Raw genomic sequence first — 12426 nt, 5'->3', positions numbered from 1 at the left:
CTAAACCGTTTTTGAAAGTTTACACGTTTCGATGAATCCCATTCTTCTTTATCTTTTGAATCCTCAACTTTTCACCATCACAAACCCGTATTCCAAAGAGGTCCACCTTGACAACTCTTGGAATTACTAAATTAAATCCAATTTTACCTTTATCCGTTGTATACGATGTAAAAAATATATCCAATGATTAAAAGGCACGTGTGTCGAGTTTCCTCTTAGTCATTAGTATACTACTAGGAATGGAAAGAGAAACAATTCCTTGAATAACATGACTTTGTTAATTCAGTATTATTCAGTTTCTAACAAACTAAGGTCATAGCTTACAATAATAACTAATAGATTAATGGATAAATACTATTGACCTTGGATATATTAACTGGTGTAAGTGGAGCCCCACGTTACCGAAACCATACACTATAGGCGCTGTAATGAAATTTCCAGGGCGGATAATCCCGACGCCGAGGATATGAATCCGATTACCAGCTTTACTTGATCAACTGTTAACTTAAAGTAATTAGGATTTAATAGGATTATAACAGGGCGTTTACTTAGCTAGTGTGATGTTCAATACATAAATAACTGTACAAAATTATAGGGATAAAGTTTAGGTTAGGGGTTAAGAAAAGAGTCTTATATAGGGTCCACAAAATAGACTCTTGATAGAACTTCACTACTTAATTTTTTATCTCAATATCTAATGAGTGACATTTTCGAATAAAACACCACCGTGATTCAAAAGACTAGTAGCTCTATCTATTGATTAGCTTTAACAATATCAAAATGACTTGATATATAGTCGATAAGCAAAGGACAATTTAGAGTCCTTGTAGATATGTATTCAAGTTACTTTCATGTGTTATACCATTGTTGACAACAAACTTAGACAGGCTTATTTCATTGTGACGTCAGTAACGTTGTTTTTAATTAAAAGGCAGTTTCGATGAATTAGGTACCCTGCCGTGTCCTTCGGAAAGGTCGCCCGCCACGCCTAGACACCCTAATTGCCTGCCACTACCTACATTGTGACGTCACATTTCTAGGCGTAGTCGCCTTGTGGTAATTAATTTAAAAGCTTTTTTATTTATAAACCACCAAAGCTATAAGGTTCTAAAGATCTATGGACTATTGTTTTACGAAATAGCTTGGCTTTTTCATTTCTGGGGCTACCACAACTCCGCTAATGCGAAATAACCTTACCAGCGTTATACAAGGCCTGTAAAAAGATGCTCAAAAATAGTTAAAGTCAAGTTAAGTGAAAATTAAATAACTGCGATTTAAAGACGATTAAAAGCTTAGTAGAATTGAAGTTGAATATTAATCATTAAAAAGATTTGGACGATGAATTACCTTGCCTTGTTAGAAATAAGACGAATGTGCAATAATACGATATCATGGTCGTATTCATAGCCACACCTTCTAATTGCCTTCGTTTTTTCTGTGACCAACACTGTCTCGGTCGTAAAATATGAAACGGCGACCATAAAACAGTATCTTCATTACTTAATGACGCTGACTCAATCAATCGAACACGCCGTGTTAGGTTTCTCACTATTGCCAACAGATCACTTTATTTATCTGCATTGTAACTAAGCAAATCGTTTGCAATATTATTACTAAATTACAACAAAATTATATTACAATGGTAAATAGAGGAGCGCTAGGTGAAGCTGTTTGATGCAGTACGCGATTTAATTGATAGTTAGTGCGAATATTATTAATAGCAAATATAAAAGCAGTCAGCAGCAAATTAAACGGCCAAATTCCTTCTACTTAGTAAGTATACTTGCTTATGTTACTACATGCATTTGGAACGATCATTTACAAAACTACCTGAAGGTTGATCTGTTACGACGGAAGTCAACAACGACCTCGTAGGATATCTTACCGTTGACAAGCCGAGGGTCGGAAGCTCTTGTCGGTCTGTCATCATATCCTCTGGTAACACTGCCCTTCCAACGTATCCACTCACTAACGGCTTACTTGTCTATGTTCTATGTTGTATCTGTTTTTAATGCCCAACGAGCTGTACAAATCGATTGTTGTCTCTATTCTCTCAAACACAATGAAAGGGACTATAACTGTATTAGCTAGATTCCATTAAGAGATTGGCCACACCTCTATCTCTTTATTAATTACGAAACAAACTTGTCTTGCACAAATTTAAATTTTAATGCTCATTAAAAGTTACAAGTCAATAATTATCCGAATCCGATATTTTATGTTGCAAGTTTTCGCCACCATATTATAGCCATTACATAGGAATTTAACCAGATTCTCTTTTGTTTTTCTTCAATCCTGTCGGAAGGGTAGATCGGATTATAAACACAAAGGAAATCACCATTCCACTCAAAACTAACATCTCACCTAATCCGATATTGCACACCGGCGTCACGGCCGCTTGCGACCTCAGACCCGCAGGAAACCGAGGTTTTGTAACACCTCAGCCCATCACTACACCCTATTTGTATAGCCTGAAGGGTTAATTTATCTCAGCAGCAACCCATCTGTTGTCTTTCTACGCGTTAACGTGATTAACCACGCCAACTGTAGGCGTTGTCTTCGAGCTCGGTCGAGCATTAGTGTTGAGTTTTTCTGGAAGCCTTAACTAGTTAGCTTTTTGTATGTTTATTCAGAGTTTGATTGATTTTTTAAACATTGTCTATACAAACATCACTTTGTCGTTCCGTAGAGGTGACGTTCTAAAATAATTTTACTACCATTGAAGCATATTTCAAATATCCACTTTAAAATACCAATACAATTTTACCCACTCTAAATATTATCTAACCATTGTTACACAGTCACAGGTCAATGTTACAGTGATCTAAAGCAAGATCTACAAAAATTACATTTTTAGCTCAAATACAATTTCCAGCGAGGTCAGTTTTAATTTTAAATACAAAATTATACGAAATACATTCATCTAAGAGTAACCGGTCGTTAAATAAATAAAAACAAACTCTATGCAGTCAAAGATAAAGACTCATTTATATCATAAACTTGATGGTAAAGCTTGTTTAATTATCCGCAATAAATCGTACTCCGCCGATATCTACGCATTCAACCATCGAAACACTGCTAATTAAATCAGGGTTTTTGATAATAATCTTTGAATGTTTCCATTAACACAATACTACAGTATTTAATAAGTTTTTATCATAATCATCTTGCTTGATATTTAGAAATTTTAACGCAGATATAGTCAGTCATAGTTTAACATTATTTCCTTGTCTCTATTGTCTCAGCGCGATGAAGAGAAGGCCGGCCTGATAGCAGACCTGACGGCACAGAACTCGCGGCTGACGACTCAGCTGCAGGCCAGCGCGGCGACCGAAGCGCAGCTGCTGGCTCAGCTCGACGAACTCAAGGACCAGTGCTCCATGCGGAAGAGCAGTCTGCAGGTACACAGTACATTGCACCACATCATTGTATAAACAATCAGATAAAATCAATAAGAATATCAAAGAAGCACCTAAAATTTGGAAAGAGATGAATTTTTGACAGTTTAAAATGTCCACGACAGCACCACTGCAACATATATAATTCTAAAAGATTTAGCGTGAGTTTACACTGCTGTAATACCAGTATTTTATACAAAACATCAATTAATACGAATGATATGGACGTAATTCCTCCACACATCTCCTTACCGATATGATAAGATCATCTATGTAAAGAAACTGTCCCCTCAGGAGCACATGCAAAGCCTGAAGTCACTGAAGGCGGAGCTGGCGCTCGTGAGTGACAAGAAGAGTGAACTGGAGCGGCGGCTGGCTGGCGCGCTGCGGGACAAGGATGGCCTGCTGCAGCAGCTCGACGAGGCCGCCGACAGAATCGCCGCGCTCGAGCGACAGCTCAAGGAACAGGTATCTTGTTACACACACTTGATCACATTACGATAAGAGAATAATTTTCTAATACTAAGGCAGACAACGACAAGAGGTGTCAACTTTCCCCTATAACTAAAACTATTGATTCAGCTAAATGATTAATAAAAAGTACCATAGTGTATCTCTTGTTTGTGCACAGCACTTGTATGATTACAAAAGCGTGGACCAGACAGATTACAAAGCGACGGTTAATCCGAAAGATAATCTCTTTGATACGCTAAACGTGAACCAATGTTGTAAACACACACTTGATCCTTTTACAAACAATCTCATAGAAAACATTTACTTCTAAAATAAAGGGAGACAACTATAAGAGGTTAACCTCCTCTTTATTATAGGTTTTTCAATTTCTTGCATATTCATATTGCTTAAAAAACACTTAAAAACGTATTTTATAGATTTTCTAATTCAATAGACCAAGTTCTGGTGTCTTTGCTTCTGTTCTATTTCCGGGTATAGGAATTTGTTCTTAGTAATAATCCGTTATAAGCATTCTTGAAGTATTTTTATACTCAGTCGTATGGGTTTTACTCACGTTTTACTTCACAAGTTTTCCTTTAACGTTAGCCCGAATACAATGTAATAAATAAAATTATTTATCACGTTCTTTTGTGATTGTTCCTATATACATATATTAAGTAAATATGTGTACAACAACAACAATTTTTTGACCGGAAACATTTGTGATAATGCTTTGTAAGGATCCCTTTCACCACTTGAGCAATACTTGAAGAACAATATAAACTCGACTCCCATAACAAAACCATTAAGATAATCTAACCACATTTTATCAACACTTGGTCTTATTTCATTTCTTCTAAAGCTACGAAGCCTTATAATTTAAAAAGCGATAAAACTTATATAATATCAGCAACGTGCTGCGACTCAAACCAACTTCATGTTTCGAAGACCAACTGCAAATAACTTGAAAATTTAGTTAAATTGAAGTATTCGAGAATAGCGGCCGTAAACGTGTAGACCTGCAGTAGTCGTCATCACAACAAGATGGACTGTTGGGCACAAGATTGCGACAATTCATTGAATGAGGGGAAGAGGCCTGATCATTGGATAAGCGTTCAATTATATTACTATTAACATGTACTAAACGTTACGTAATCCCTCCAGGAGCACCTGTATCAGAATACTTTGAAGGAGCTGGAGCGCCTGCAGAGGTCGCACGACACGCTGGCAGAGCGCGTGGGAGCGCCCGAAGCCGAGCACACTGATAGCGCGCGCTCGCTGCACGCTGAGCTCGAACCCGACGACCAGGGCGAAGGGGAGGGGGACGGCTGGCTACGTGCAGAGGCTGTACAGGTCTTCAAACAACTGCGCACGCTCGCGCTGCAGCTCAACACTGGACACGACGACGACTCCGGTAAGCTAACGGTTTCAATCAATAATCAATCTCATAATCATTTTTGCTTTTTCGCGCTGTTATTAACAAAAAAATTCTCATCCACTAGTAGTCGATGAACATGATCTATTCTTTCGAGTAGTAAATACATCTACTTCCACGTAGTAAACTAATCTACTTGAAATATTGGTTTGTTATATTGCAAGTTTACCAGTAGCGTCGCCAAGGAGAGTGTAGGAGGAATTAGCTGCCACCTCCCCCTCCTCCTCAACAGAATGGAAAAATGTAAAACTAAATATGAGAACTACTTTGAATAAGTCCTTATTAATGGTAGCTGCTCCCTCCCCTTGCCTTGATTTAATTTCCGCGCAGACGTAGTCGCGGGCGACAGCTAGTTATACTATAAAAACAGAAAATAATCAAGTTTCCGAAAACCAATTTGCAGTATATGTTGATCGTATCAAATATAACGGTGCCGCGTCCACTCGCAGTTAATTAAGATAACGGCACAGGAACCTCGATCATATTGAGAGTGCAATAACTTTACTTCTTTCAGAGAATTCTTAATCCTACTGAAAGTCAAATCTAGCTTTGTCTAAAACGCTGATAAATTAACTAAATATGATCAATAATGCTAAACATAGATTTCAACGCGCACAAAAAATTCACAGCAATGACAATCCGTTTTTATTTTTAAACGAATTTACTTTTTGTTTAAATCAAATATCTTCTATCAGTCTTTGTAAACTATACATTGAAATCGATACCTTCGTTAACGAGAGAAAGAATAAGCAGTATTTGATGTAAACAAGTAAGAATGAGATGGTGTAATAGTTTTAATTTCGTTGTCGATGATGTGTGCGGCGCGCGGCGGAGCGTGAAGAAAATCGAAAGCCCGCGTGCGGCGAGCGCCGTGCGGCGGACGGACTCGCGCTAACCAACAACACAAAAATACATACGTTACTGTCATTCATTAATCATTCATTTAACAAAAATTCTAATTAAGCAATTCAATCATCAGTACTTCATACCCATCTGAATTATACAAATTTAATATAGAATGTAGTGTCTACTGAAACTATAAAAGCTACATGTCTTACTAATATTATAAATGCGAGTGTTTAGATGAATGGATGTTTGTTTAAAGGTATCTCCAGAACGAATGCATGAATCTCGATAAAATTTAGCATAAATGTAGAACATAGTTGGAAGAACACATTGCCTACTAATTAAGTTTTTTTAATCCGCGCGGGTGACAGTTAGTTATACATATTTGGACTCTCCTATGTGTTTGCGGGTGAGTTTATCGTGCCGACGTCACAAGTTGGCCAAAGTTACCGACCCTTGTGACCGGCGCTTGCCCTGTCTATGTACACTACACAGCAGCGAGTAGAAACGACTAAGTTGTAAGCTCTTCATCCACTTACATCTAACCAGCTTTTACTCATTAATTATTTTATAGCTAGACAGAAGGTCTATTAATTTTTATTTAATTGTTACTACACGAACACGTCCTGAACTCGTCAATTGGATCTGTCTTGAACAATCCAAGATATAATAAAAACTATATTATTTAACACTTTCTCCTACCACGACTTATCTAACAAAGATAATCCAATCTCGACAAGTGTGAAGTGAGCATTTACTGTGGAAATGGGAACAAGTTACAGCAGTAGGGCATATCGCATCGCATCGCATCGCATCGCGTGACTCTTTTGTAGGGCATGTGTCGAAATACATTGGTTTTTATGAGATCATACACGGAACTATAGCACTTACAGCCTTAGCAATTCGTACCGGTTTCGTTTCAATCCAATTCAATGATGTTTTTTGTTTCCGCCACGATTTTGGACGAGGGGAGTTTGTTGGATCGTTACGTTTGGTTGCTACAAGTTTTTGATTGACCTACTACTTATTGTTTTTTAATTCTGCAAAATTAAAGTCGCTGTGTCTGGATTTCTGTATTCGTTGAATATAAATTCGTGCTGATATTAATTTCTTTTTGGATGTAAAAGTCAATGGAAGAATTTTAGCAATAAAAACAAAACGCAAGTATAGTCATTTAGGCTCTATCAGGATGTATCGCTTATTGAACATATCACATTTCTAGTCAGTTATAATGCATACATTATACAAGATAAATTTCCGCAAAGCAATAGCCGCAAGAAGATAGTAAATTACAATCGCAATACATCACTACTTCCGACAGCTGAGCTACGCCAATATCTAACAAAAAGACTGACTTACTGCTACTTAGCAAGTTAATACAAAGCTAATAGTTACCAGCCTTCAGTAACTGCACAACTTATCACTTTAATGTGTTATCTTCTAAAATGAAAATAGAAAATATTCACGTCTTGCATTTACAATTGAAAAGTATTTGTAGGCCCAAGTTAATGCAATATGAAAAACCGTCACCTCTTCATCCCTAGATCACAAACTAGAATGTATTCCTTCCTTAGCAATTAGTTTAGTAGCAATCAAGTAACTAAGGTTAACCGACATCACGATTATTTTTAAATTTAGCAGAATTATAAGAACCAAAATGTGGACGTAACGTCACGAGTTCGTGTCGTGTCGTGCCGCACGATTTTACCATTGCTTAGTCAAATCGTTATTGATTACTAGTTCTTTTCAGTATTAAATATAGGATCTTGGGACATGCTATGGATAAACTGGCGATATGTAAGATATACTACTGTACATACATTGATGTTGAATTGAAAATAAATATCTAGAAATACGTAGTATAATACATAAAACTCTAGAATTCGGTGCTTGTAATCCCTTATCAGTGTCGTCGTTTGAACGTGACAAGTGCATGTTGCGATCTGTCCGCACGTGTCCTTATGTACAGACGTGACATTGTCGCTAAATACCACGTTGTTTTATCACATAAACTATACTAATGTTGTACGTTTTTATATCTTAAGTTATGGATATAGATGTCATATTACGAATTACGTACGAAAATAGTTTGACTCTTTGAATTAAACCTGAGTTCAATTTGTTTTAAATTATTTATGCAGGTATCGGTTCTTCACATCACATTAGAGTCCTTATAAACTCGTAAGTCTTGTATAAAGCAAGTGATAGCTATGTAACCAATTATTATAAAAACATGTGAGTCATATTATATGGTCGTCATGCAGCTAATGTGGTACACATTAAGAGAACGGCCGCGGCGGGGGCGGGCGGGGGCGGGCGGGGGCGGGCGGCGACAGTGAGAATGCATTGTACAATCAGCAACGCAATATTGCATCTCAAATTACTATACGCTTCAAGTTATAAGCTTGTAGCGGTGCAATAAAAAGAGTAGGGTGTCAAGAATAATGCATTTTCAAGTTGATAATCCACGTAGTAAGAAAAAGTTAAACAAAAAGTAAGGTTTTAACTTTACAATGTAATATATCGTGAAATTTGCCGCAATTTTACTCTTTAGCTATAACCGCTGGGTTAAAGATTCAATGAAGTCACGTGACAATGAAGTGACGCTTATGACTTGCACCAGACCTTACGTGAATCGATCAGTATGAGTCGAAGGCGAGCTTTCCTCATCGACCGGTGTCCCGTGGACAATGCACGTTATTGTATTACACTCTCGCCGCGAAAGTGTCGCCCCCTGTCGCCTCCTGCCACTAGTGAAAGCCAGCCTTTGTTAGCCGCGGCGCCAGTGTTCACGGCGTCACTCTTAATATCAGATCCATTATGCCAAAAGATCTAATCGTGTTAGAGCTGAGTTTGTCTAAACTGAAACGAGAAATGAAGTTTTACTTTCCACCTCATCTTACTCTTTTTCTAATTTGCGTTACGTGCTCTATGGGAGTCCTTCGTCGTTTAAAACATAAGGCAGATGTATTGATTGAAATTTACTGGATCAAGTCTACCAACGGCATGAGATGTATGGACATTGGTATTTTTAATTACAAGTTATTGAATCCTTCGTTTTATATCACTATTGTTGACCACAACATGGTCAGTAGCTAGTTTACGAGTTCCATCTTGTGGTTATAAAGATGTGACCCAGTTAGACAAGGATATATTCTACTGAGAAGCAAGGATGTTGTTCTTTGTAATTATATACTTGAGGTAGCAGGATCAATATATTTCATAATAATACAAGACAAAATGGTAAAAGGCTACTTATTATTATTTTTTTAATTTCGCGCGGGCTTAGTCGAGGGCGATAGCTAGTATTTCATAATTAGAACAATCTAAGTGAAATCGAAGTCATCTGTCAATGACATCACGACTTGACGACACGTATACGCACAGCAAGACAGACGCGCGTCCTGCTGGTGTCGGACCATCGGGGCCGCGAGACATCCGACACCGGCTACACGCGAGCCTGCAGTGTCCAATGATAGGCCCCTGCGAATGTACAAGAAAACAATATTTATAGCTGATTTAAACAGAAACAAATAATATTTAAATTATAGAATAGTTATTAGGTAGGTAGGTTCAGTAGGTATTATTTCAGAGATATTTTATATCTTTTTCGTGGTTAATGACGATGCCTTTTTTACCAACCAACTTATTTATATAAATTTTGCAAACTTTATTCTTAAAGTATTATGACCTGCAATCAAGTACATTGCCTCATAATGTAAGCATGTTAATATTAAAGCAGAGCTTTTAACGCAACCTGCGTTCTCAGAGTCTTACCGAATGGTTTCGACCTCCGCATTGTCGCCTTGTATGACAGCTAATCTCTTCTTACAACATTTAGCTTTACATTAAGGACATTATCATGTGATTGCGAAGTAAATGTGCCTATTTTGTTATATTAAAGGTTGCTATCGAGACTAAAGACGTTGAATTGAATGTTTTCTGCCGCTACCAAAAGTTTTTTATCTGTATATATTTAAAAGATAGCTATGATAAGAAAAAAAAAGGGTTTGTCTCATATGACATTGTGACGTCATAGATAAAAGCGTTTTTTCATATTTAAATTACGTCATAACAGATAAGTTGGAAGGTGAAATATATCTATTGCTATATTTGCAGGGCTGCACTCGGACCTTTCGCTGACGTCGTTGGACGGCGAGGAGGGCGAGACCCTGCGGCGCGGGGCCCTGGCGGCGGCGTGCGCTGACGCAGTGGCTGCTTACGCAACCCTTGAGGGCTCGCGCGTCAGAGACTCCATCGCAGCGCACGCGCGCAGGGCCCTCGAGCGCGAGCGGCAGATCGACGAGAAGAATGACATCATCGCTGATCTCTCCTCCAAGGTAAGAATCCAAAACTATAGTAGAAATCAATCTTTATGGCGTCTTGCAATTTCTAACTAGACACAGTTGCATACAGCGCTAGGTATAGTGCCGCCCTAAATTTTGAATTCTGTAATTACTACTAGCGTATGCATTCTAATTATTCTAAAGTTAATATTAATTTGAACTCAAAGTTTTATATTAACTTTAATCATTTGTAATGACTACGTTGCTGTCAACATTGCATTAATATTCGCTTGCAGCGGCACATGAACTGCCGTACTTTTACTGATATCTGTTTCGAAACATTTAAATTGATAGTGTATAACTTAAATGTGTATACGACACAAGATTTATTATTTAAAGCACCATCTAATCATGGAATAGTTCAACTAAATCACAATAATGATCTGTAAAATTGAAAAGCGATTGATGATAACATAACAGCATCCATCGTAGACCGTAAACGAGATGAAATTGAAAACAATATCGGTACGAAATCGATTTACATCGGCACAACAGAGCATAGACCAAACGGTACTGGTGAAGGCACTGGGCTAACCATGGTAACGGTCAGTCTCTATCTCTACAGCCTCTCTCACAATTTGTATTACGTTAGTTTTAACGGTGATACCAAAGTTCTCCTTGCAAAACGAAAACAAAATCTAAAAAAATTATAATGTATATAAAAAACTTAATGAGTAGCCTATGTGTTCTTCCTGACTATGTTCTGCATCTGTGTCAAATTTTAGCGAAATCCATTTAGCCATTCTGGAGATACCTTCAAACATACATCCATCTAAAAATTCGCATTTATAATATTAGTAAGATTACAAATCTTTTAACCTTATTTCTCGAATCGTTTATGACAAATCATCCCACTTACAACCTACTCTAGATCGTTTAAATGACATGTTACCAGTCCAGTCCAACCATTACGTCCATATCTGGTCGACAACTCACAAACAATGAACCAAAACCAGTCTCGCGACTCCTTGTTTAGTCCGAGCAAGTCCAGGTGAGTCGTGGTCGTAGGCAGAACTAATGAGGTCTCAGATTATAATAAAATAACTGGAATGTAATGAAACTAATAACTTTTTTATAGCTGCTACAATTTTAGAGCTTTGTTAACAATTTAGAAATCTATTGATTGTATGTTTTAAACCTTTGTTTTTGCAATTAACACTATATATAAATTAAGAATAAGAAATATTCCATATTAGTAATTAATAGTTTACGTAATGATATGAATAGTCTAGAATCGTAAAAAATAAATTAAAAAAAAACTACAGTAAATCATAGACACGGCCAATTTTTACACAATCGAGTTAACGCGATCGCTAGTACTTTTATGAAAGTCATTTAATTTTACTGGCTAGTACCTTATCACTCTTGTGTTGTAAGAAAGGGACGGAGCATTCAGGCTTTACAAAGCGAGCTAGGTTGACCTGAGTGACGTCAGAGAGGTCGATGCCTCCACACGTCATGGGTCGACGACCAGCCATAGTGGTCGCACTCCAAAGAGACTTAATATGCTAAATACAATGCGGTACAATCTTAACTGATTGAAACTATAGTTTTATTAAAACGGGGTTCGTCGTTCTAGCTTTGTAATCTCGCTATCTGATTGTGAACGTTGTTAGTTTATAAACTAACTAGCGATTCGCTTCAGTGACTATCTGATAAAGGTTTTTATTTTAATATTTCTTCTTTTTATCGCTGGAATTTCAGATTCTTCCATTACACACTCACCTCAAATTACAACCTGTCCCTTTCACATTGCGCCATAAATAAAAAGCTTTTACAATATTGAAATAATTTCAAAGACCTTGTTTTAAAATGTACGGCAATGAGGTCACCTTGTACACTTTTTTTTACAATATATATGGATTCCAATTGTCAGATAAGCAATTACTATTTCGTACGATCTCATGTATTATGTATAAATATGGCCTACTCAAGGGTTACAAATCTA

The 12426-nt window shown here is 37.3% G+C and overlaps 1 protein-coding gene across 1 annotated transcript in view; it reads left to right on the top strand.

Moving 5' to 3' along the window:
- The window catches only part of LOC106713062 (bicaudal D-related protein homolog), a 56924-nt gene that overhangs the window by 41459 nt on the left and 3039 nt on the right, over positions 1–12426 (top strand). The window contains exons 3-6 of the mRNA XM_014505768.2: positions 3246–3401; positions 3693–3866; positions 5016–5265; positions 10252–10472. Coding sequence (XP_014361254.2) covers positions 3246–3401; positions 3693–3866; positions 5016–5265; positions 10252–10472 — 801 coding nt within the window. The remainder of the gene's footprint in view (positions 1–3245; positions 3402–3692; positions 3867–5015; positions 5266–10251; positions 10473–12426) is intronic.

Source organism: Papilio machaon, chromosome 21 (genome assembly GCF_912999745.1).
Source record: "Papilio machaon chromosome 21, ilPapMach1.1, whole genome shotgun sequence".
In the NCBI taxonomy this organism is placed as follows: Eukaryota; Metazoa; Arthropoda; class Insecta; order Lepidoptera; family Papilionidae; genus Papilio; species Papilio machaon.
This window is presented reverse-complemented; position numbering and strand designations above follow the sequence as displayed.